General features: G+C 44.8%; 1 protein-coding gene across 1 annotated transcript; it reads left to right on the top strand.

The window, feature by feature from the left end:
- The first annotated feature begins 3,602 nt into the window (after nucleotides 1–3,602).
- LOC130274602 (secreted Ly-6/uPAR-related protein 1-like) lies at nucleotides 3,603–15,371 on the top strand. The gene is made up of 3 exons (XM_056523037.1): nucleotides 3,603–3,654; nucleotides 7,058–7,177; nucleotides 15,136–15,371. The coding sequence occupies exons 1-3, from the start codon at nucleotides 3,603–3,605 to the stop codon at nucleotides 15,369–15,371; spliced, it is 408 nt and encodes a 135-aa protein (XP_056379012.1).
- Nucleotides 15,372–27,572: the final 12,201 nt, after the last annotated feature.

The following is a 27,572-nucleotide window of genomic DNA, read 5'->3' as shown; positions in this document are numbered from 1 at the left end:
TATAGAACAGCTCCTTGTTTGCTCCATAGCTCTATACACACTGCAGTTACATAAACAGCAAAATATTCTAGAAATGCAGCATACTAAATACCAACCTGGACTGGAACATTTCTAGTAGAGCAGGCTAGTGCTGGTTTTTACCTATTTATAAAGAAGTGTATCCAAAAACTTTCTCAATAAGGAGAAAAAGAGCATATTTGTATCCTCCTCTTGTGACATCACGGCAATTTTCCTATTGAGACCAACACAGTCACCTGACACGACTCCAGCAATGGGAACCCTACACGGCTGAGACTCGTAAGGGGATTGGGGTCAGTTCACACTGTGTGTTTTGTGTTTTCTTATTCAAAGGGCTTTTTTTTATTTATTTATTTTTAGAAATATTAACATGAGGAGAAAGGGATTTGATATATAAATCATAACTGAGGTGTTTTCACAAGTCTTCAGGTTGTATACAGATAGAGCTGGAGGGGAGGTATATAACTGATATATATATATACTGATCCCATAGAGATAGCATCAGTATACAGGTAGAGCTGGAGGAGAGGCGTATAACTACTATTCAGTATATACTGATGCAATAGAGATAGCAGTAGTATACAGATAGAGCTGGAGGGGAGGTGTATAACTGATAAATACATATACATACTGATCCCATAGAGATAGCATCAGTATACAGATAGAGCTGGAGGGGAGGCGTATAACTACTATTAAGTATATCCTGATCCCATACAGATTGCATCAGTATACAGATAGAGCTGGAGGAGAGGCGTATAACTACTATTCAGTATATACTGATGCAATAGAGATAGCAGTAGTATACAGATAGAGCTGTAGGGGAAATGGATAACTACTGTGTACTGATTCCTTTAGCGATAGCATTAGTATACAGATAGAGCTGGAGGGGAGGTGTATTAGTACTGTATATCCTGATCTCATAGAGATAGCAGCAGTATACAGATAGAGCTGGAGAGGAGGTGTATTAGTACTGTATATCCTGATCTCATAGAGATAGCAGCAGTATACAGATAGAGCTGGAGGCGAAATGTATAACTACTATACATCCTGATTCCTTTAGAGATAGCAGTAGTATACAGATAGAGCTAGAGGCAATGGATAAATAGAGATAGCAGCAGTATACAGATAGAGCTGGAGGAGAAGGGTCTAAAAACTAGTGAGAGTGCATGGTATGGGGGACCAGGAGAGCTTACTTAAAGGGGTACTCCACTGCCCCAGCATTTGGAACATTCATTTAGAATGCTGGGTGCAGGTGATGGGGGTTGTGACATAACGGCTATATATATATATATATATATATATATATATATATATATATATATATATATCCTCATCCCATAGAGATAGCAGCAGTATACAGATAGAGCTAGAGGGGAGGGGTAAAACTACTATATATTCTGATCCCATAGAGCAGTGGTCTTCAACCTGCGGACCTCCAGATGTTTCAAAACTACAACTCCCAGCATGCCTGGGAGTTGTAGTTTTGCAACATCTGGAGGTCCGCAGGTTGAACATCACTGTCATAGAGATAGAAGCAGCAGTATACAGAAAGAGTTGCAGGGGAGGTGTATAACTACTATATATCCTGATTTCATAGAGATAACAGCAACAGTATACAGATAGAGCTGGATGGTAGGTGTATAACTACTATATATCCTGATTTCATAGAGATAACAGCAACAGTATACAGATAGAGCTGGAGGGGAGGTGTATAACTTCTATATATCCTTATCCCATAAAGATAGCAGCAGTATACAGATAGAGCTGGAGGGGAGCTGTATAACTACTATATATCCTGATCCCATAGAGATAGCAGCAGTATACAGATAGAGCTAGAGGGGAGGGGTAAAACTACTATATATCCTGATCCCATAGAGATAGCAGCAGCAGTATACAGATAGAGCTAGAGGGGAGGGGTAAAACTACTATATATTCTGATCCCATAGAGCAGTGGTCTTCAACCTGCGGACCTCCAGATGTTGCAAAACTACAACTCCCAGCCGTTGGCTGTCCGGGCATGCTGGGAGTTGTAGTTTTGCAACATCTGGAGGTCCGCAGGTTGAAGACCACTGCCATAGAGATAGCAGCAGCAGTATACAGAAAGAGCTGCAGGGGAGGTGTACAACTACTATATATCCTGATTTCATATATATAGCAGCAACAATATACAGATAGAGCTAGATGGGAGGTGTATAACTAATATATATCCTGATCCCATAGAGATAGCAGCAGTATACAGATAGAGCTGGAGGGGAGGTGTATAACTACTATATATCCTGATTCCATAGAGATAGCAACAGTATACAGATAGAGCTGGAGGGGAGGTGTATAACTACTATATATCCTGATCCCATAGAAATAGCAGCAGTATACAGATAGAGCTGGAGGGGAGGTGTATAACTACTATATATCCTGATCCCATAGAGATAGCAGCAGTATACAGATAGAGCTGGAGGTGAGAGGTATAACTGCTGTATATCCTGATCTCATAGAGATAGCAACAGTAAACAGATAGAGCTGGAGGGGAGGTGTATAACTACTATATATCCTGATCCCATAGAGATAGCAGCAGTATACAGATAGAGCTGGAGGTGAGAGGTATAACTGCTATATATCCTGATCTCATAGAGATAGCAGCAGCAGTATACGGATAGTGCTGGAGGGGAGGTGTATAACAAATATATATCCTGATCCCATAGAGATAGCAGCAGTATACAGATAGAGCTAGATGGGAGGTGTATAACGAATATATATCCTGATCCCATAGAGATAGCAGCAGTATACAGATAGAGCTAGATGGGAGGTGTATAACTATATATATCCTGATCCCATAGAGATAGCAGCAGTATACAGATAGAGCTGGAGGGGAAGTGTATAACTACTATATATCCTGATCCCATAGAGATAGAAGCAGTATACAGATAGAGCTGGAGGGGAGGTGTATAACTACTATATATCCTGATCCCATAGAGATAGCAGCAGTATACAGATAGAGCTAGAGGGGAGGGGTAAAACTACTATATATCCTGATCTCATAGAGATAGAAGCAGTATACAGATAGAGCTAGAGGGGAGGTGTATAACTACTATATATGCTGATCCCATAGAGATAGAAGCAGTATACGGATAGAGCTGGAGGGGTCTGAAAAGTAGTGACGGTGAGAGTGGTGGAGTACCCCTTTAAATAAAAAGCTCCTTTAGAATGTGTAAAAATAAACAAAAACCACATAAGCAAAAATCAGAGTAAATATAATAATATATGAGGTGCCGTGTGGGATACGCTGACAGCTCCCTGACCTTAGTCATTCTGCCCCGAGGGACGATATTTAGTAACCTGAAATACCTGAGTGGGTGATGTGACAGGGTGTTCTGCGCCAGGAGTCTGGAGGACGTGCTGAACGCTCGGCTGCTCCTCTTACCTTAAATAAAGATGATTTTGGAGCAAACCCTCCGGAGCGGAAATCATCATCATCAGTGACGGAGCCGACACGACATTATATATAGAGGAGGCGACACCGTCAGATCTCAGATCCTCCACGACCTTCTCAGGAGCCTCACGACAAGACCTGGACCATCTCGAGGACCATGAAGATTATTTGGGTCTTTCTCGTTGCTCTCGCCCTGTTTTCCCGTCGCGGTAAAATAACCTGCGTCCTGTTCTATTCTTTATTTTGATGATTTGGGGGTAAATTACAGAGAAAAGTTTTGCTTTTAATTTTTCTTTCTTCTACAGTTTTGAAGAGTCTGAAGCTGTTTTGATTGATGATTTCTATTTTTTGGCTTTTTTTGGTGGGGGGGGTGTTGGGGCGAGCGCTGATCATTGGGCGGGCGCTGATCATTGGGCGAGCGCTGATCATTTTAAGGTTTTCTTTATTAATTGTTTTTCTTTCATTATTTTAGAAATAGTTTTTGTAGGAGACAATGTGGGGGGAATTTATCCGTGCACCGACGCAGTGGCGAAAATTTTGCTACTTTTTTGTGCAAACGTTGCGCCAAAGCAGAGCCTGCAACACTATTTGTGCGCGACTTTCATGCGTTCTCCGATATTTCTAGTTTATTTTTACCTTGTACCTGGGACATATTAGAGTCTCCCAGCAACAGACTTAACTTCTTTTGATCATACTGAACACCATCCCATCATGCCTTGCAATAACACAAAAATGACATGGATGTGACTGTAACAGCAGAATAGTGAGTGCAGCTCTGGAGGTGACTAGAGGATAAGACATGATATAACAGCAGAATAGTGACTGCAGCTCTGGAGGCGACTAGAGGATAAGACATGATATAACAGCAGAATAGTGACTGCAGCTCTGGAGGCGACTAGAGGATAAGACACAATATAAAAGCAGAATAGTGAGTGCAGCTCTGGAGATGACTGGAGAATAAGACATGATATAACAGCAGAATAGTGAGGGAAGCTCTGAAGTATGAGATTTGATGTAACAGCAGAATAGTGACTGCAGCTCTGGAGGTGACTGGAGAATAAGACATGATATAACAGCAGAATAGTGACTGCAGCTCTGGAGGTGACTAGAGGATAAGACACAATATAAAAGCAGAATAGTGAGTGCAGCTCTGGAGATGACTGGAGAATAACACATGATATAACAGCAGAATAGTGACTGCAGCTCTGGAGATGACTGGAGAATAAGACATGATATAACAGCAGAATAGTGACTGCAGCTCTGGAGGCGACTAGAGGATAACACATGATATAACAGCAGAATAGTGACTGCAGCTCTGGAGGCGACTAGAGGATAACACATGATATAACAGCAGAATAGTGACTGCAGCTCTGGAGGCGACTAGAGGATAAGACATGATATAACAGCAGAATAGTGACTGCAGCTCTGGAGGCGACTAGAGGATAAGACATGATATAACAGCAGAATAGTGAGGGAAGCTCTGGGTGTGACCGGAAGATAAGACACAATGTAACAGCAGAATAGTGACATCATTTTAATTTAGAGGGGCAAAGGTTCCTGCAGTAATATCAGGAAGTATTACTTTACTGAGAGAATAGTGGATGCATGGAATAGCCTTCCTGCAGAAGTGGTCGCTGCAAATACAGTGAAGGAGTTTAAACATGCATGGGATAAGCATAAGGCTATCCTTCATATAAGATATAGACATAAGGCTATCCTTCATATAAGATAGGGATAGGTATAAGGCTATCCTTCATATAAGATAGGGATAGGTATAAGGCTATCCTTCATATAAGATAGGGATAGGTATAAGGCTATCCTTCATATAAGATAGGGATAGGTATAAGGCTATCCTTCATATAAGATAGGGATAGGTATAAGGCTATCCTTCATATAAGATAGGGATAGGTATAAGGCTATCCTTCATATAAGATAGAGATAGGTATAAGGCTATCCTTCATATAAGATAGGGATAGGTATAAGGCTATCCTTCATATAAGATAGGGATAGGTATAAGGCTATCCTTCATATAAGATAGGGATAGGTATAAGGCAATCCTTCATATAAGATAGAGATAGGTATAAGGCTATCATTCATATAAGATAGGGATAGGTATAAGGCTAGCCTTCATATAAGATAGGGATAGGTATAAGGCTATCCTTCATATAAGATAGAGATAGGTATAAGGCTATTATTCATATAAGATAGGGATAGGTATAAGGCTAGCCTTCATATAAGATAGGGATAAGCATAAGGCTATCCTTCATATAAGATAGAGATAGGTATAAGGCTATCCTTCATATAAGATAGGGATAGGTATAAGGCTATTCTTCATATAAAATAGGGATAGGTATAAGGCTAGCCTTTATATAAGATAGGGATAGGTATGAGGCTATCCCTCATATAAGATAGGGATAGGTATAAGGCTATCCTTCATATAAGATAGGGATAGGTATAAGGCTATCCTTCATATAAGATAGGGATAGGTATAAGGCTAGCCTTTATATAAGATAGGGATAGGTATGAGGCTATCCCTCATATAAGATAGGGATAGGTATAAGGCTATCCTTCATATAAGATAGGGATAGGTATAAGGCTATCCTTCATATAAGATAGAGATAGGTATAAGGCTATCCTTCATATTAGATAGGACCAGGGACTATTGATAGGATTCAGGCTAGATGGGCCAAATTGTTCTTATCTGCAAACACATTCTATGTTTCTATGTGACTGCAGCTCTGGGTGTGATTGGAGGACAAGACACAATGTGACAGAAAAATAGTGAAAGCAGCCCTGGGGGTGACTAGAGGATAAGACATGATATAACAGCAGGATAGTGTGTGAAGCTCTCGAGTATAAGATTTGATGTAACAGCAGAATAGTGACTGCAGCTCTGGGTGTGACTGGAGGACAAGACACAATGTAACAGCAGAATAGTGAGTGCAGTTCTGGAGGTGATGTGACTGCAGCTCTGGAGGAGACTGATAGATAAAACATGATGCAACAGCTGAACTTTAAATGCAGCAATAGCTGTAACTGGAGTATAAGACATCATTTAAAGAGGTAATCTAGTCCTGTATAATTTTTTATGTTTTGCTTGGGTAAAAAAGAAAAAAAAAGCAATACTTACTTACCCTGGTCGCCCACAGCTCCTTCTGATCTTTCCATGCTCGTCTCTTCTTCCTGTTACCAAGACAAGAAGTTGGAGCAGGACCTGCCCTCTCAGCCAATCAGTGACCACAGTGCTGTCCAGTCTTGGGCAGTGATTGGCTGAGCGGGCAGGTCCTGCTTTGTCCTCTCATCTCAGGAGTCGGGAATAGAGACGAGCAGCAGGGGACTGGAAGGAGCTGCAGGGAATCAGGGTAATTATCACTTTTTTTCTTTTTTAACCCGAACCCTAGCAACACATCTTTTTGATCATTTTTTATACTGGAAAACCCCTTAACTTTAGAATTGTAAATACAGCGCTGGATGAGGTATATGTGATGAGGTATAAGACATGACATGAAGTAAGTGCTAAGTTAATTTGTTTATATATTAGACAGTAGTGTTTAATTATGTTTATTTATTTTTTGCTATGTTTTTGCTTATTACATTTTTTGTCTCTTTAAGGTGGATCAATAGTTTGTTACTACTGCCCGGATGAAACACTGAGCTCAGAGTGTACAGAGCAGAGGAACTGCTCGAGCAGCAGTAATGTATGCAAGACGACCGTACTGAGCCCAGATGTAGGTGAGTGCTCCCTCCATGAGATGCCAAGATATCTGTCATCAAATCATCATTTTTGGAATTTCATTATAAATTCTGTTCCTGGGAAAGTTTTGAACCATAGAGTAGTAATACCTCTACAGCGATGTTTCCTATGCAGCCTGCTGCCTGTTGTTGGAAAACTACAAATCCCAGCATGCCCGAACAGCCAAAGGGGTCTGCATCGGTTTCAGTCCACAACAAAAACAGAAACAGTCCAAAAATTACCCAACCGGAGTCACTGGCTGATTAAAATGAAAAGGGTATGGCATCGGTCCAGCGGAGATAGGGTAGTAGTCAGTTTTCAAATATTCCCACCAGCTGCCTTATGCCCCAAATGTGATGTGGATGCAGCCTAAGTCTTTAAAATAACAAAATACACTACACTCACTTTAGCCAATCCACAGCTTTTCTTTCCCTGATGATTATCTGAGCCTGCGCCTCATTTATTGGCTGCAGTGGGTTTGGACTTAATGCACATGATTTTCTTCTATACGCTCTCTCCATATTTCCCCTCTTTTGTCCCACACTTACCTGTCTGCCATTTATGTATTCATCTGGCACCGCCATGGGTACAATATTTACCTCAAGTTCTGTCAGTCTGCTCTTTCCTCAGTGATTTTTGGTTTTTAGCTCCTTTACATTATTCATTTGCTTATCTGGTATGATTTGCCTATATGGCATGACTTCAGATTGTTATATTTTGCATATGTTTATGAATTGTTAAAACCGAATGATGATCCTTGTCCAAACTCATGTATATGCTGACTAGGCAGTGGCTTCCTATTATAAGCTGTGAATTTTATAAGGTCTGATGTAAAGTTGTTACAATTATGTGTTGAGTAGTAAATCACAGATTAACCCTGAGAAGGCTATGGGGGATATTGGTGAATTTGTGCTGAGGAGACGACCAAAGGAATTAAGGAATTGAGTGGATTGCAAAACCAAGACAAGTTATCAATCTTGGGGTTATTTATGTGTCAAAACATCTTCCCATCACACTTTTTTTTTATCACATCCATATTGATTTATTTTAACCCTGTGATGGACATAAACCTCAAGGGTTGAATTTGTGCGTTCACCATGTTGTCCCTCTATTGGTAGAGAGCACATTACCTGTCCACCATTTATGTATTCATCTGGCACCGCCATGGGTACAATGTTTACCTCAAGATCTGCCAGTCTGCTCTTTCCTCAGTGATTTTTGGTTTTTAGCATCTTTACATTACTCATTTGCTTATCTGGTATTATTTGCCTATATGGCATGACTTCAGATTGTTATATTTTGCATATGTTTATGAATTGCTAACACAGAATGATGATCCTTGTCCAAACTTATGTATATGCTGACTAGGCAGGGGCTCCCTATAATAAGCTGTGAATTTTTATAAGGTCTGATAAATGTAAGGTTGTATTAAATAGTAAATCACTGGGTTACATGGCCGCCAAGAAGGATATAGGGGATATTGGTGAACAGTAAATGTAACTTTATTGACCAATGCCAGGCAGCCAGGAAGTCATGGGATGTATCAAAAGAGTCTTAAAGGCTCATGACAAGAACACAGTATTTTCTCTATGTAGATCACTACTCAGACCACACATGGAATATAATGTATTATTTTCAGCATTTATGTATAAGAAGAACATAGCTGAACAAAGCGGGTGCAGAGGAGACGAGCTTTTACTATTATACTTACCTGTCTGTCATTATGAATTCAATAAGGGAATCTCTCGAGGGGCCACAAAAACAATGAACTTTAGGAAGGCAAAGTCCGATCAACTCAGAGAAGCCCTTAACAATATAAAATGGGATAATGTCCTCAAAAACAAGAATACTGACACTAAATGGGAGAATTTTAAAAATATCTTAAATTCTCACTGTAAGATGTATATACCTTATAGAAATAAAAGAAAACTAATATGGATGAACAAAAATATTAAGGGGGCAATAAACGACAAAAATAAAGCATTTAAACTACTAAAACAGGATGACAATGAAGAAGCATTAAAAAGCTATAGAGAAAAATGTAAAATATGTAAAAAAAAAAAATAAAACATAAAAATCGCAAAAATAGAGACAGAAAGACTCATTGCCAAAGAGAGTAAAACTAACCCCAAAATGTTCTCTAACTGTATAAATAGCAAAAAGATAAAAAATGAAAGAGTGGGCCCCTTAAAAAATGATGAGGAAGAAATTATAAACGGGGCTCAGGAAAAAGCAAATATATTAAACAAATTCTTCTCCACGGTATTCATAGGGGAAAATGAAATGCCAGGGGAAATACAGCGAGATAAGGTAAACGCCCCAGTACAGGTCACCTGTCTAACCCAGGAAGAAGTACAGGTCACATGTCTAACCCAGGAATAAATACAGTGCCGCCTACAAAAAAAAAATCTGCCGCCGTCCAGATGGCATTCACCCCCGTGTTCTAAAGGAATTAAGTAATGTGATAGACAGACCCCTATTTTTAATATTAAGGGACTCTATAAGAAGAACATAGCTGAACAAAGCGGGTGCAGAGGAGACGAGCTTTTACTATTATACTTACCTGTCTGTCATTATGAATTCAATAAGGGAATCTCTCGAGGGGCCACAAAAACAATGAACTTTAGGAAGGCAAAGTCCGATCAACTCAGAGAAGCCCTTAACAATATAAAATGGGATAATGTCCTCAAAAACAAGAATACTGACACTAAATGGGAGAATTTTAAAAATATCTTAAATTCTCACTGTAAGATGTATATACCTTATAGAAATAAAAGAAAACTAATATGGATGAACAAAAATATTAAGGGGGCAATAAACGACAAAAATAAAGCATTTAAACTACTAAAACAGGATGACAATGAAGAAGCATTAAAAAGCTATAGAGAAAAATGTAAAATATGTAAAAAAAAAAAAATAAAACATAAAAATCGCAAAAATAGAGACAGAAAGACTCATTGCCAAAGAGAGTAAAACTAACCCCAAAATGTTCTCTAACTGTATAAATAGCAAAAAGATAAAAAATGAAAGAGTGGGCCCCTTAAAAAATGATGAGGAAGAAGTTATAAACGGGGCTCAGGAAAAAGCAAATATATTAAACAAATTCTTCTCCACGGTATTCATAGGGGAAAATGAAATGCCAGGGGAAATACAGCGAGATAAGGTAAACGCCCCAGTACAGGTCACCTGTCTAACCCAGGAAGAAGTACAGGTCACATGTCTAACCCAGGAATAAATACAGTGCCGCCTACAAAAAAAAAATCTGCCGCCGTCCAGATGGCATTCACCCCCGTGTTCTAAAGGAATTAAGTAATGTGATAGACAGACCCCTATTTTTAATATTAAGGGACTCTATTCCCCAGGACTGGCGCATGGCAAATGCGGTACCAATATTTAAAAAGGGATCAAAAGGTGACCCCGGGAATTATAGGCCTGTTAGTTTAACCTCCATGGTATGTAAATTGTTTGAGGGCTTTCTAAGGGATGCAATTCTGGGATGCATATCAGCATGGCTTTATGAGGGATCAGTCCTGTCAAACTAACCTGATCAGCTTTTATGAGGAGGTGAGCTCCAGACTGGACCAGGGGAAATCGCTGAATGTTGTATATCTGGATTTTTCCAAAAAAATTGATACAGTGCCACATAAAAGGTTGGTGCATAAAATGAGAAGGATGGGGCTGGGAGAGAATGTGTGCAAGTGGATAAGTAACTGGCTCAGTGATAGGAAACACAGGGTGGTTATTAATGGTACTTATTCTGATTGGGTGACTGTTACTAGTGTGGTACCACAGGGGTCCATCTTGGGTCCTGTTCTATTTAATATATTTAACGACCTTGTAGAGGGGTTGAATAGTAAAGTAGCAATCTTTGCAGATGATACTAAACTCTGTAAAGCGGTAAACACTATAGAGGACAGTACACTGTGTATAGTAGATAACACAATAGAGGACAGTGCACTGTGTATAGTAGATAACACATTAGAGGACAGTGAACTGTTACAAATGGATCTGGATAGGTTGGAGGTTATGGCTGGGAAGTGGCAGATGAGGTTCAACACTGATAAATGTAAGGTAATGCACATGGGGAAGAAAAATCCGGGCTGGGATTATGTATTAAATGGGAGCACACTTGGGACGACTGACATGGAAAAGGATTTAGGAGTCTTAGTTAATAGTAAATTTAGCTGTAGTGACCAGTGTCGGGCAGCTGCTGCCAAGGCAAATAAAATCACAGGAGGCATCAATAGGTGCATAGATGCCCACGACAAGGAAATAATTCTAGCACTCTATAAATCACTAGTCAGACCACACAAAGAATATTGTGTACAGTACTGGTCAGACCACTCATAGAATACTGTGTACAGTACTGGTCAGACCACACATAAAATACTGTGTACAGTACTAGTCAGACCACACATAGAATACTGTGTACAGTACTAGTCAGACCACACATAGAATACTGTGTACAGTACTAGTCAGACCACACATAGAATACTGTGCACAGTAATGGTCAGACCACACATAGAATACTGTTTACAGTACTGGTCAGACCACACATGGAATACTGTGTACAGTACTGATCAGACCACACATAGAATACTGTACACAGTACTTGTCAGACCACACATAGAATTCTGTGTTAAGTACTGGTCAGACCACACATAGAATACTGTGTTAAGTACTGGTCAGACCACACATAGAATACTGTGTACAGGATTGATGAGACCACACATAGAATACTGTGTACAGTACTGGTCAGACCACACATAGAATACTGTGCACAGTACTGGTCAGACCACACATAGAATACTGTGTACAGATACTGGTCAGACCACACATAGAATACTGTGTACAGTACTGGTCAGACCACACATAGAATACTGTGTACAGTACTGGTCAGACCACACATAGAATACTGTGTACAGTACTGGTCAGACCACACATAGAATACTGTGTACAGTACTGGTCAGATCACACATGGAATACTGTGTACAGTACTGGTCAGACCACACATAGAATACTGTGTACAGTACTGATCAGATCCCACATAGAATACTGTGTACAGTACTGATCAGACCACACATAGAATACTGTGTACAGTACTGGTCAGACCACACATAGAATACTGTGTACAGTACTGGTCAGACCACACATGGAATACTGTGTACAGTACTGGTCAGACCACACATGGAATACTGTGTACAGTACTGGTCAGACCACACATAGAATACTGTGTACAGTACTGGTCAGACCACACATAGAATACTGTGCACAGTACTGGTCAGACCACACATAGAATACTGTGTACAGTACTGGTCAGACCACACATTGAATACTGTGTACAGTACTGATCAGACCACACATAGAATACTGTACACAGTACTGGTCAGACCACACATAGAATAGTGTGTTAAGTACTGGTCAGACCACACATAGAATACTGTGTACAGGATTGATGAGACCACACATAGTATACTGTGTACAGTACTAGTCAGACCCCACATAGAATACTGTGTACAGTACTGATCAGACCACTCATAGAATACTGTGTTAAGTTCTGGTCAGACCACACATAGAATACTGTGTACAGTACTGGTCAGACCACACATAGAATACTGTGTACAGTACTGGTCAGATCACACATAGAATATTTTGTACAGTACTGGTCAGACCACACATAGAATACAACAGTACTGATCAGAACTCACATAGAATACTGCGTCCAGTACTGGTCAGACCACACATAGAATACTGGTCAAACCACACATAGAATACTGTGTTAAGTTCTGGTCAGACCACACATAGAATACTGTGTACAGTACTGGTCAGACCACATAGAATACTGTGTTAAGTACTGGTCAGACCACACATAGAATACTGTGTACAGTACTGGTCAGACCACACATAGAATACAACAGTACTGATCAGAACACACATAGAATACTGTGTCCAGTACTGGTCAGACCACACATAGAATACTGTGTACAGTACTGGTCAGACCACATAGAATACTGTGTCCAGTACTGGTCAGACCACACATAGAATACTGTGTACAGTACTAGTCAGATCACACATAGAATACTGTGCACAGTACTGGTCAGACCACACATAGAATACTGTGCACAGTACTGGTCAGACCACACATAGAATACTGTGTCCAGTACTGGTCAGACCACACATAGAATACTGTGTACAGTACTGGTCAGACCACACATGGAATACTGTGTGCAGTACTGGTCAGACCACACATAGAATACTGTGTACAATACTGGTCAGATCACACATAGAATACTGTGTACAGTACTGGTCAGACCACACATAGAATACTGTGTACAGTACTGGTCAGACCACACATAGAATACTGTGTACAGTACTGGTCAGACCACACATGGAATACTGTGTACAGTACTGGTCAGACCACACATAGAATACTGTGTACAGTACTGGTCAGACCACACATAGAATACTGTGTACAGTACTGGTCAGACCACACATAGAATACTGTGTACAGTACTGGTCAGACCACACATAGAATACTGTGTACAGTACTGGTCAGATCACACATAGAATACTGTGTACAGTACTGGTCAGATCACACATAGAATACTGTGTACAGTACTGGTCAGACCACAAATAGAATACTGTGTACAGTACTGGTCAGACCTCACATACAATACTGTGTACAGTACTGGTCAGACCACACATAGAATACTGTGTACAGTACTGGTCAGACCACACATAGAATACTGTGTACAGTACTGGGCACCAGTGCACAAAAAACATATACTGGAGCTGGAGAGAGTTCAAAGACGGGCAACCAGAGTAATACGGGGAATAGGAGGACTACAGTACCCAGAAAGATTATCAGAATTAGGGTTATTTAGTTAAGAAAAAAGAAGGCTTAGGGGAGACCTAATAACTATGTATAAATATATCAGGGGACAGTACAGAGATCTCTCCATGATCAATTTATACCCAGGACTGTATCTATAACAAGAGTGCATCCTCTACGTCTAGAGGAAAGAAGATTTCTACACCAGCACAAACGGGGGTTCTTTACTGTAAGAGCAGTGAGACTGTGGAATTCTCTGCCTGAGGAGGTGGTCATGGGGAACTCTGTAAAAGAATTTAAAAGGGGTCTGGATGCATTTTTGGAGAGTAATAACATCGCTGGTTATGTATATTAGATTTATAGAGACAGAACGTTGATCCAGGGATTTATTCTGATGACATATTTGGAGTCAGGAAGGAATTTTTACCTCTAGTATTAAGTTTTTTTTTTTTTGCCTCCCCCAGATCAACTAAGTAGAGACTCATTAGGGACTCATTAGGGTTATAGGTTTTTTCAACCTTATGAACTATGTTACTACGTGGCACCATCATGGGTATAAGGTTTACCCCAAGTTATGCCATTCTGCTTTTCCTCATGGATTCTTGGTTTTTAGCATTTTTTGTTGTTGTTTTTTTTTTTTTATAATTTTCATTTGCTTATATGATAACACTTCCCTATCTGGTATGACTTCAGGTTTTTTATGTGTCAGAACCTCTTACCATCATACTTTTTTTTAATCACTTCCATATTTATTTATCATAGTTATTGATTTTAACCATGTGATGGACATCAACCTCAAGGGTGGGATTTATGCTCTCAGCATGTTGTCCCTTTATTGCAGATGAATGTACTTACCTGTCTACTATTTATTTATTCCTCCTGTTATCACACTAGGATTGTATCTTTGTTTTGAGTTGTTTTTGGTTGCCCATTGCTTACAACAACCTTATCTGGACTGCTCAGCACGCCTACGGTGTGGGCATTATAAGATATTGTATTAGTGATTTACCACAAAGCACTCTCTTTGTTTTCCTCTTAGGTAAATGTGCTGGACATGACCATAAACAACCAGAATCAACCAGGACCCCTAAAAGGAATAATAATACTGTCTATATTATATTTCAGGTTTCCCATTTCAAGGGAACGAGGTTGTGATCCGCGGCTGCTCCTCATCTACGAGCTGTATTGCCGACGATCCGGACTCACTTGGAGATTCCAAAATTATATTCTGCTGCAACACCGACCTCTGTAATAACCGAGGAATCAACGCTACAATTCCCGACGGAGCCGCGCACATCAGTGTGGCCACAGGAGCGATCCTATTGGGGATTTCAGTACTACTTATGATCACATGGCTATGAGTGGCGCTCTACGGATAATGAACATAATGTGACCTGAGCTGGAGTCATAATTATTACCATATTTATATATATATAAGACTAAGAGGATACATTGTAATATGTGTGCGCTCTTACCAGGCAGCAGCGCCGGAATCAATGCGACATGTGAATAGAAACGCGCCTGTAATCGAGAAACAACAGAATATTTATTACCAATTTGCGCAATGAATGATTATGTAACAATTGTCATGAGTGCTGATAACTAGTTAGTTTTAGGATTTTTAAGAAAATATTTAAAGGGAATCAGTCAGCTGCAATTCACATAAGTAACAGGGCTCGGCTTCCAGCTGACTGTCAGTCAAACAGGGAGGGATTAGAGGCGGAGTGAGGAGGCGTTCCAGTCCTCAGCACTTCAGAAGCTTGGGAACGCCTCTTTGACTCTTTGCACAAAAAAAAAAAAAGCATTGTTCTATGTTGTGGAATCCCAGACAGATACATGAAATGCGCCACGTGTCTCCTTGTCCTAACAGCATCTAAGCGTGTCAGCAGGATGGAATATGAATTGCAGACGGAAGATCCCGAATTTCAGAATTTTCTAGCCCTTTTTTAATATTGGTCAACAATAACTATTTCAGAAAGAGTACCCCATAAGAGGACAGCCAGTTAGTTAATATGCCCATAAAAGGACTAACATAACAGTGCCAACCACCTTGTGCCCCCATAATAGGACCAACATAACAGTGCCAACCTACAAGCTTCTATAGCAGTGATGGTCAAGATGCTACTAAACACTGTGAAGTCAGATGGTATAATGCCGCACTGTAACAACGGTAAAAAAAAAACACTATAATTTCTGTGATTTCTGTGTATAACCTGTGACATTTACACATGAAAAAATAAATATAAACCTGAATTCTCATATGTACTGTTATCTTCATCGCACTGTCCATATCAATGGTCCTTAGGATACAGGGTTATGTTTGGTGGTCCTTGAAAACCTGAATATGATAGATGGTTTTAAGGATACAGGGTTCTCATTGGTGGTCCTGAGGACACATGGGTCATGTTTGGTGGTCCTGAGGACACGGGGGTTATGTTTGGTGGTCCTGAAGATGCAGGCGTTATGTTTGGTGGTCCTGAGGATGCAGGAGTTACGTTTGGTGGTCCTGAGGATGCAGGGGTTATGTTTGGTGGTCCTGAGGATGCAAGGGTTATGTTTGGTGGTCTTGAGGACACAGGGGTTATGTTTGGTGGTCCTGAGGATGCAGGGATTATGTTTGGTGGTCCTGAGGATGCAGGGGTTATGTTTGGTGGTCCTGAGGATGCAGGGGTTATGTTTGGTGGTCCTGAGGATGCAAGGGTTATGTTTGGTGGTCCTGAGGAAGCAGGGGTTATGTTTGGTGGTCTTGAGGACACAGGGGTTATGTTTGGTGGTCCTGAGGATGCAGGGGTTATGTTTGGTGGTCCTGAGGATGCAGGGGTTATGTTTGATGGTCCTGAGGATGCAGGGGTTATGTTTGATGGTCCTGAGGATGCAGGGGTTATGTTTGATGGTCCTGAGGATGCAGGGGTTATGTTTGGTGGTCCTGAGGATGCAGGGATTATGTTTGGTGGTCCTGAGGATGCAGGGGTTATGTTTGGTGGTCCTGAGGATGCAGGGGTTATGTTTGATGGTCCTGAGGATGCAAGGGTTATGTTTGGTGGTCCTGAGGACACAGGGGTATGTTTGGTGGTCCTGAGGATGCAGGGGTTATGTTAGGTGGTCCTGAGGATGCAGGGGTTATGTTTGGTGGTCCAGAGGATGCAAGGGTTATGTTTGGTGGTCCTGAGGATGCAGGGGTTTTTTGGTGGTCCTGAGGATGCAGGGTTATGTTTGGTGGTCCTGAGGATGCAGGGTTATGTTTAGTGGTCCTGAGGATGCAGGGGTTATGTTTGGTGGTCCTGAGGATGCAGGGGTTATGTTTGGTGGTCCTGAGGATGCAGGGATTATGTTTGGTGGTCCTGAGGATGCAGGGGTATGTTTGGTGGTCCTGAGGATGCAGGGGTTATGTTAGGTGGTCCTGAGGATGCAGGGGTTATGTTTGGAGGTCCAGAGGATGCAAGGGTTATGTTTGGTGGTCCTGAGGATGCAGGGGTTGTTTGGTGGTCCTGAGGATGCAGGGTTATGTTTAGTGGTCCTGAGGATGCAGGGGTTATGTTTGGTGGTCCTTAGGATGCAGGGGTTATGTTTGGTGGTCCTGAGGATGCAGGGGTTATGTTTGGTGGTCCTGAGGAAGCAGGGGTTATGTTTGGTGGTCTTGAGGACACAGGGGTTATGTTTGGTGGTCCTGAGGATGCAGGGATTATGTTTGGTGTTCCTGAGGATGCAGGGATTATGTTTGATGGTCCTGAGGATGCAAGGGTTATGTTTGGTGGTCCTGAGGACACAGGGGTATGTTTGGTGGTCCTGAGGATGCAGGGGTTATGTTAGGTGGTCCTGAGGATGCAGGGGTTATGTTTGGCAGTCCAGAGGATGCAAGGGTTATGTTTGGTGGTCCTGAGGATGCAGGGGTTGTTTGGTGGTCCTGAGGATGCAGGGTTATGTTTGGTGGTCCTGAGGATGCAGGGTTATGTTTAGTGGTCCTGAGGATGCAGGGGTTATGTTTGGTGGTCCTGAGGATGCAGGGATTATGTTTGGTAGTCCTGAGGATGCAGGGGTTATGTTTGGTGGTCCTGAGGATGAAGGGTTATGTTTGGTGGTCCTGAGGATGCAGGGGTTGTTTGGTGGTCCTGAGGATGCAGGGTTATGTTTGGTGGTCCTGAGGATGCAGGGTTATGTTTAGTGGTCCTGAGGATGCAGGGGTTATGTTTGGTGGTCCTGAGGATGCAGGGATTATGTTTGGTAGTCCTGAGGATGCAGGGGTTATGTTTGGTGGTCCTGAGGATGAAGGGTTGTGTTTGGTGGTCCTGAGGATGCAGGGGTTATGTTTGGTGGTCCTGAGGATGCAGGGGTTAGGGTTGGTGGTCTTGAGGACACAGGGGTTATGTTTGGTGGTCCTGAGGATGCAGGGATTATGTTTGGTGGTCCTGAGGATGCAGGGGTTATGTTTGGTGATCCTGAGGATGCAGGGGTTATGTTTGGTGGTCCTGAGGATGCAGGGGTTAGGGTTGGTGGTCCTGAGGATGCAGGGATTATGTTTGGTGGTCCTGAGGATGCAGGGGTTATGTTTGGTGGTCCTGAGGATGAAGGGTTATGTTTGGTGGTCCTGAGGATGCAGGGGTTATGTTTGGTGGTCCTGAGGATGCAGGGGTTAGGGTTGGTGGTCTTGAGGACACAGGGGTTATGTTTGGTGGTCCTGAGGATGCAGGGGTTAGGGTTGGTGATCCGGAGGATGCAGGGGTTATGTTTGGTGGTCCTGAGGATGCAGGGGTTAGGGTTGGTGGTCCTGAGGATGCAAGGGTTATGTTTGGTGGTCCTGAGGATGCAGGGGTTAGGGTTGGTGGTCTTGAGGACACAGGGGTACAGAAAAGAAAAAAACAAGAACAGATGCGCACCTATGTGCAGTTATCCCTGGTGGGTACAATACGGGGGGGAGAAGGTTAAGGTGTGCTCACCTTAATTTGTGACTGATTGATGTGGAATGCTGCCCGTCAGTCTGCCGTGGTCCTCGGTCATAGTCCCAGAGTGGATACGAGATGTCCTGAGGAAGGAGAGGAGGATAATGGCTGCTTGTACAGGCGCACGGAGGGTTCTTATATTATCATGAACTGAGATGGACTCAGATAATGGGGCATAAGAAAGGCTTTATTTGACAGAATAAAAAATAAAGAGGGACAGGACCCCCTCTGAACCTGATGGAGAGGGGTTCCCCGAATCAAACGCATTGTCCGACACTACCCAGTCGTTTTTGTTTTGTTTTAATTCTGTCAAATAAAGCCTTTCTTATGCCCCATTATCTGAGTCCATCTCAGTTCATGATAATATAAGAACCCTCCGTGCGCCTGTACAAGCAGCCATTATCCTCCTCACCTTCCTCAGGACTTCTCGTATCCACTCCGGGACTATGACAGAGGACCACGGCAGACTGACGGGCAGCATTCCACATCAATCAAGCGCCTGTACAAGCAGTCATTATCCTCCTCACCTTCCGGAGGACATCTGAGGATACAGGGTTATGTTTGGTGGTCCTGAGGATACAGGGTTATGTTTGGTGGTCCTGAGGATACAGGGGTTATGTTTGGTGGTCCTGAGGATACAGGTTATGTTTGGTGGTCCTGAGGATACAGGTTATGTTTGGTGGTCCTGAGGATACAGGGTTATGTTTGGTGGTCCAGAGGATGCAGGGTTCTGTTTGGTTGTCTGACTCCTGAGTATACGGGGTTCTGTTTAGTGGTCCTGAGAATACAGGGTTAAATATGGTGGTGTTAAGGATACCAGATTATAAAGAGTTGTATAGAGGATACAGGGTTATGTTCGTTTGGTCCTCAGGATACAGGGTTATGTTAGTTTGGTCCTCAGCATACAGGGTTATGTTCGGTGGTCCTGAGGATACAGAGTTATGTTCGGTGGTCCTGAGGATACAGGGTTCTGTACGGTGGTCCTGAGTATACAGGATTATGTTCGGTGGTCCTGAGTATACAGGGTTATGTTTGGTGGTCCTGAGTATACAGGGTTATGTTTGGTGGTCCTGAGTATACAGGGTTATGTTTGGTGGTCCTGAGTATACACAGTTATGTTTGGTGGTCCTGAGTATACAGGGTTCTGTTTGGTGGTCCTGAGTATACAGGGTTCTGTTTGGTGGTCCTGAGTATACACGGTTATGTTTGGTGGTCCTGAATATACAGGGTTCTGTTTGGTGGTGCTGAGGATACAGGGTGATGTTCGGTGGTCCTGAGTATACAGGGTTCTGTTTGGTGGTCCTCAGGATACACGGTTCTTTTCGGTGGTCCTGAGGATTTTTCCAGGTAACAATACTGTGACTGTATTTCACCAACAATAAATCATTTGTGACCGCTGACATGTGTTTGGAGATTAAGTAAATCCCGGAGTGATCAGGAATGTAATGTGGCCCCGGGGCCCGTGTATCTCCGCTCTGCACATCAGGGCTTAGGGGAGAATCGTGTAAACAGATGAAGAACATTGTGTCCTGGTCTTTCTTGCAGAGCCGGCCGGACGGGGAAAACTACGCCCCAATAATCCCCCTGACGGGTCACAAGGGAGGAGACGACATGGAGACAATAGATGATGAGCAAATATGGGATGGGCCCCGATGGTGTCCTCATATAACCATCCCAGGGACAGCACAGTCCTCATAGAATCATCTCCGGGGACAGCACACTCCTTATACAGCCATCTACGGGGACAGCACACTCCTTATACAGTCATCTCTGGGGACAGCACACTTGTTACGCCGAGCGCTCCGGGTCCCTGCTCCTCCCCGGAGCGCTTGCGGCGTTCTTCTCAGTGCAGCGCCCCGGCCAGACCCGCTGACCGGGAGCGCTGCACTGGTATCTCCGGCGGGGATGCGATCCGCGTAGCGGGACGCGCCCGCCTGTGGGTCGCATCCCAATCTCCTCACCTGCCCCGTCCTCTTGCTGCTCTGTCCTAGCGCGCGCGGACCCGCTCTCTAGGGCGTGCACACGCCGTCTCTCTGAAATTTAAAGGGCCAGTGCACCATTAATTGGTGCCTGGCCCAATCAGTACCTACACCTGCGCTATGTGTATATAAACCCACTTCCCCTTCCTGTCCTTGCCGGATCTTGTTGCCTTTTGCCCTGTGAAAGCGTTTAGTGTGTTCCCAAGCTTGTGTACCCAGACCTTCTGCTGTTGCCCCTGACTACGACTCTTGCTGCCTGCCCTGACCTTCTGCTACATCCGACCTTGCTCTTGCCTTGTCCCTGTGTACCGCGCCTGTCTCAGCTGTCAGCTGGGGTTGAGTCGCTATCGGGTGGAACGACCTGGGGGTTACCTGCCGCTGCAAGTCCATCACGCTTTGCGGCGGGCTCTGGTGAAAACCAGTAACCCCTTAGATTCCGTTCCCCTGGTACAGCCCACGCCATCACCCCACTGACACAGAGGATCCACCACCAGTGTCCTCGCTGCATACCAGTCCGGATCCTGACAGTAGATCCTGCCATGGATCCCGCTGAGGTCCCGCTGCCTAGTGTCGCTGACCTAACCACAGTGGTCGCCCAGCAACCCCAACAGATCGCGCAACAAGGACAGCAGCTGACTCAACTGACCATCATGCTGCAACAGCTTCTGCCGCAACTTCAGTAATCATCTCCTCCGCCAGCTCCTGCATCTCCTCCGCAGCGAGTGGCGGCTCCCAGCTTCCGCCTGTCTCTACCGGACAAGTTTGATGGGGACTCTAAACAGTGCCGTGGATTCCTGTCCCAGTGTTCCCTACACTTGGAGATGATGTCGGACCAATTCCCCACTATTAGGTCTAAGGTGGCTTTCGTGGTCAGTCTCCTGTCTGGAAAGATCTTGTCATGGGCCACTCCGCTCTGGGACCGCAACGATCCCGTCACCGCTACTATCCAGTCCTTCTTTGCTGAAGTTCGTAGTGTCTTTGAGGAGCCAGCCCGGGCCTCCTCAGCCGAGACTGCTTTGCTGAACCTCGTCCAAGGGAGTTCTTCTGTAGGCGAATACGCCATCCATTTCGTACCCTCGCCTCAGAGCTATCCTGGAACAATGAGGCCCTCTGCGCGACCTTCAAGAAAGGCTTATCCAGTAACATCAAAGATGTTCTGGCCGTACGAGAAATTCCTGCAAATTTGTCTGAACTTATCCATTTGGCCACCCGCATCGACATGCGTTTCTCTGAAAGACGCCAGGAACTTCGACAGGAAAAGAATCTTGTTCGCACCAGGCGATTTCTCTCCCTGGCTCCTCTCTTCCAAAGTCCTTTGCAATCTGTTCCTGTGCCTTCCGCCAAGGAGGCTATGCAAGTGGATCGGTCCCGCCTGACCTTACAAGAAAGGACTCACCGCCGTAACGAGAATCTGTGCCTGTACTGTGCTAGTACCGGACACTTCCTAGGAGACTGTCCTATCCACCCTCCGCGTCAGGAGAAACGCACTCTATTACTTCACAAGGGTGAGACGACTCAGTGTGAATTCTGCTTCTCCACGTCTCACTGTGCCTGTGCAGATTTCTCCATCCGCCAATTCCTCCTTCTCAGCTGTGGCCTTCTTGGACTCTGGTTCTGCAGGAAATTTTATTTTGGCCTCTTTTGTTAATAGGTTCAGCATCCCAGTAACCTGTCTCGTCAAACCGCTCTATTTTTCTTCTGTCAACGGAAAAAAGTTGGAATGCACTGTGCGCTACCGCACAGAACCCCTGCCTATGAGAATTGGACTGCAACATGAAGGAATTACATTTTTTGTTCTACCCAACTGCACCTCTGAAGTTCTTCTCGGTCTGCCGTGGCTCCAACGTCATGCTCCTACCCTCGACTGGACCACCGGGGAGATCAAAAGTTGGGGTCCTTCTTGTCTCAAACGATGCCTCACATCTGCTCCCACTTGTCAAACCCCTGTGGCTCCACCTATACCGGGCCTCCTCAAGGCCTACCAGGACTTTTCAGTTGTTTTCTGCAAAAAGCAAGCAGAGATCTTACCACCTCCTAGGCATTATGATTGTCCCATTGACCTCCTTCCTGGTACCACTCCGCCCCGGGGCAGTATCTACCCTCTGTCTGCTCCAGAGACTCAAGCCATGTCTGAGTATATCCAAGAGAACCTAAAGAGAGGTTTTATTCGGAAGTCCTCTTCCCCTGCTGGAGCGGGGTTCTTCTTTGTTTCAAAAAAGGATGGATCCTTACGACCATGCATTGACTATGGCGGTTTAAATAAAATTATCAAAAACCACTATCCCCTGCCTTTGATCTCTGAACTCTTTGACCGTCTTCGCGGAGCTAATATATTCACTAAATTGGACTTAAGGGGCTCGTATAATCTTATTCGCATCAGGAAGGGTGATGAGTGGAAGTTCAATACTAGAGATGGACATTTTGAATATCTAGTTATGCCCTTTGGGCTCTGCAACGCCCCAGCAGTCTTTCAGGACTTCGTTAATGAGATATTTCGGGACTTATTATATACCTGTGTTGTGGTTTACTTGGACGACATCTTGATTTTTTCCTCTAACTTAGAGGAACACCGTCGTCATGTCCGTCTAGTGCTCCAAAGACTTTGTGAAAAACACCTGTATGCTAAAATTGAAAAAGGTCTCTTTGAATGCAACAGTCTTCCTTTCCTAGGTTACCTAGTCTTTGGCCAAGGGCTTCAAATGGATCCAGATAAACTGTCAGCGGTTTTGGATTGGCCACGCCCTTCTGGACTCCGCGCTATCCAACGCTTCCTAGGATTTGCCAACTATTACCGACAGTTTATTCCGCACTTCACCATTGTGGCCCCTATTGTGGCTCTGACCAGGAAGAATGCTAATTCTAAGTCATGGCCTCCTCAAGCAGATGAGGCCTTCAATCGGCTCAAAACTGCCTTCGCTTCTGCACCAGTGCTGTCCAGACCTGATCCCTTGAAGCCATTCTTCCTGGAAGTTGACGCTTCCTCAGTCGGAGCCAGAGCCATACTTCTTCAAAAAAACGCTACCGGACGTAACATTACTTGTGGTTTTTTTTCTAAAACTTTCTCTCCGGCAAAAAAGAATTACTCCATTGGAGATCGTGAACTTCTGGCCATCAAGTTAGCACTCGAGGAGTGGAGGCATCTATTGGAGGGTTCCAAACACCCCATTGTCATTTACACTGACCACAAGAATCTCTCGTACCTCCAGTCTGCTCAGCATCTGAATCCTCGCCAGGGTAGATGGTCGTTGTTTTTTGCCCGCTTTAACTTCGAGATACACTTCCGTCCCGCAGACAAAAATGTCAGAGCTGACGCCCTTTCTCGTTCCTCTGATGCCACCGAATCTGAAACCCCTCTGCAGCATATCGTACCTCCCGAGTGCCTGGTCTCCTCTGCTCCAGCCTCACTGGGAAACCCCCCCCCTGGAAAGACTTTTGTTCCTCCACGCCTTCGCCTCAAGATCCTCAAATGGGGGCATTCCTCTCACCTAGCTGGCCATGCTGGCATTAAAAAGTCCATCCACTAATTTCCCATCTGTATTGGTGGCCTACACTAGAGAGTGACGTTACTGATTTCATTCGGGCCTGTACTATTTGTACCCGGGATAAAACTCCTCGCTGGACTCCTCCTTACTTTGCCCGTCCCTGAGCAACCATGGTCCCAAATTGCCATGGATTTCATCACTGATCTGCCCGTATCCCATGGCAACACCGTCATCTGGGTGGTCATTGATCGTTTTTCCAAAATGGCTCACTTCATTCCGCTTCCAGGTCTTCCTTCTGCGCCACAGTTGGCGAAGCAATTTTTTCTGCATATTTTTCGCCTTCACGGGCTTCCCACGCATATCGTCTCGGATAGAGGCGTTCAATCTGTGTCGAAATTTTGGAGAGCTCTCTGTAACCAATTAAAAATCAAATTAAATTTCTCGTCCTCCTATCACCCCCAATCCAATGGACAAGTAGAGAGAGTAAACCAGATTCTTGGTGACTACTTGCGACATTTTGTCTCCTCCCGCCAAGACTATTGGGTCGACCTTCTACCCTGGGCTGAATTCTCGTACAATTTCCAAAATTCGGAATCCTCTGCCAAATCCCCATTCTTTGTGGTGAACGGCCGTCACCCTTTGCCCCCCTCCCCATTCCCACTTCTTCTGGAGTTCCTGCTGTACATGAAGTAACCAGGGATTTCTCTGTTATCTGGAAGGAGACTCAAAAGTCGCTCCTACTGGCCTCGTCTCGTATGAAGAGACATGCATATAAGAAGAGAAGAACTCCTCCTGTCTTCGCTCCTGGGGACAAAGTGTGGTTCTCTGCCAAATATATCCGGTTTTGTGTTCCTAGCTACAAGCTGGGTCCACGTTACCTTGGGCCATTTAAAGTCAAAAGTCAAATCAATTCTGTCTCCTACAAACTTCATCTTCCTCCTTCTCTTCGTATTCCTAACTCCTTTCATGTTTCTCCTCTCAAACCTCTCGTTCTTAACCGCATTTCCCCCAAGGTCACCGCTTCTGCTCCTGTCTCCTCTGATGTCTTCACGGTAAAAGAAATCCTTGCCTCCAAGGTGGTCAGAGGTAAAAAAAAATGTTCTCGTTGACTGGGAGATTTGTGGCCCCGAAGAGAGGTCTTGGGAGCCCGAGGACAATATCCTCGACAAGGAACTCATCCATAGATTCCTGGGCTCCAAAAAGAGGGGGAGACCTAAGGGGGGGGGGGACTGTTACGTCGAGCGCTCCGGGTCCCGGCTCCTCCCCGGAGCGCTCGAGGCGTTCTTCTCAGTGCAGCGCCCCGGCCAGACCCGCCGACCGGGAGCGCTGCACTGGTATCTCCGGCGGGGATGCGATCCGCGTAGCGGGACGCGCCCACCCGCGGGTCTCATCTAAATGTCCTCACCTGCCCCGTCCTCTTGCTGCTCTGTCCCGGCGCGCGCGGCCCCGCTCTCTAGGGGGCACGCGCACCGGCTCTCTGAAATTTATAGGGCCAGTGCACAATTAATTGGTGCCTGGCCCAATCAGTACCTACACCTGCGCTATGTGTATATAAACCCACTTCCCCTTCCTGTCCTTGCCGGATCTTGTTGCCTTGTGCCCTGTGAAAGCGTTTAGTGTGCTCCCAAGCCTGTGTACCCAGACCTTTTGCTGTTGCCCCTGACTACGACTCTTGCTGCTTGCCCTGACCTTCTGCTATGTCCGACCTTGCTCTTGCCTTGTCCCTGTGTACCGCGCCTGTCTCAGCTGTCAGCTGGAGTTGAGTCGCTATCGGGTGGAACGACCTGGGGGTTACCTGCCACTGCAAGTCCATCATGCTTTGCGGCGGGCTCTGGTGAAGACCAGTAACCCCTTAGATTCCGTTCCCCTGGTACGGGCCACACCATCACCCCACTGACACAAAGGATCCACCACCAGTGTCCTCGCTGCATACCAGTCCGGATCCTGAAAACACTCCTCATACCTGTCATCTCCGGGGACAGCACACTCCTCATACAGTCATCTCCAGGGACAGCACACTCCTCATACAGTCATCTCCAGGGACAGCACACTCCTCATACAACCATCTCCAGGGACAGCACACTCCTCATACAGCCATCTCCTCATCACACTCCTCATACAGTCATCTCCGGGGACAGTACACTCCTCATACAGCCATCTCCGAGGACAGCACAGTCCTCATACAGTCATCTCCGGAGACAACACACTCCTCATACCGCCATCTGCGGGGACAGCACACTCCTCATACAGCTATCACCGGGGACAGCACACTCCTCATACAGTCATCTCCGAAGACAGCACACTCCTCATACAGCCATCTCCGGGGACAGCACACTCCTCATACAGCCATCTCCGGGGACAGCACACTCCTCATACAGCCATCTCCGGGGACAGCACACTCCTCATACAGCCATCTAAGGGGACAGCGCACTCCTCATACAGCCATCTCCGGGGACAGCGCACTCCTCATACAGTCATCTCCTCATCACACTCCTCATACAGTCATCTCCGGGGACAGCACACTCCTCATACAGCCATCTCAGGGGACAGCACACTCCTCATACAGCCATCTCAGGGGACAGCGCACTCCTCATACAGCCATCTCCGGGGACAGCACACTCCTCATACAGCCATCTCCTCATCACACTCCTCATACAGTCATCTCCGGGGACAGCACACTCCTCATACAGTCATCACCGGGGACAGCACACTCCTCATACAGTCATCTCCGAAGACAGCACACTCCTCATACAGCCATCTCCGGGGACAGCACACTCCTCATACAGCCATCTCCAGGGACAGCACTCTCCTCATACAGCCATCTCAGGGGACAGCACACTCCTCATACAGTCATCTCCGAAGACAGCACACTCCTCATACAGCCATCTCCGGGGACAGCACACTCCTCATACAGTCATCTCCGGGGACAGCACACTCCTCATACAGTAATCTCCGGGGACAGCACACTCCTCATACAGCCATCTCCGGGGACAGCACACTCCTCATACAGCCATCTCAGGGGACAGCACACTCCTCATACAGCCATCTCTGGGGACAGCACACTCCTCATACAGCCATATCCGGGGACAGCACACTCCTCATACAGCCATCTCTGGGGACAGCACACTCCTCATACAGTCATCACCGGGGACAGCACACTCCTC

The sequence above is a fragment of the Hyla sarda genome, chromosome 5 (assembly GCF_029499605.1).
Source record: "Hyla sarda isolate aHylSar1 chromosome 5, aHylSar1.hap1, whole genome shotgun sequence".
In the NCBI taxonomy this organism is placed as follows: Eukaryota; Metazoa; Chordata; class Amphibia; order Anura; family Hylidae; genus Hyla; species Hyla sarda.
This window is presented reverse-complemented; position numbering and strand designations above follow the sequence as displayed.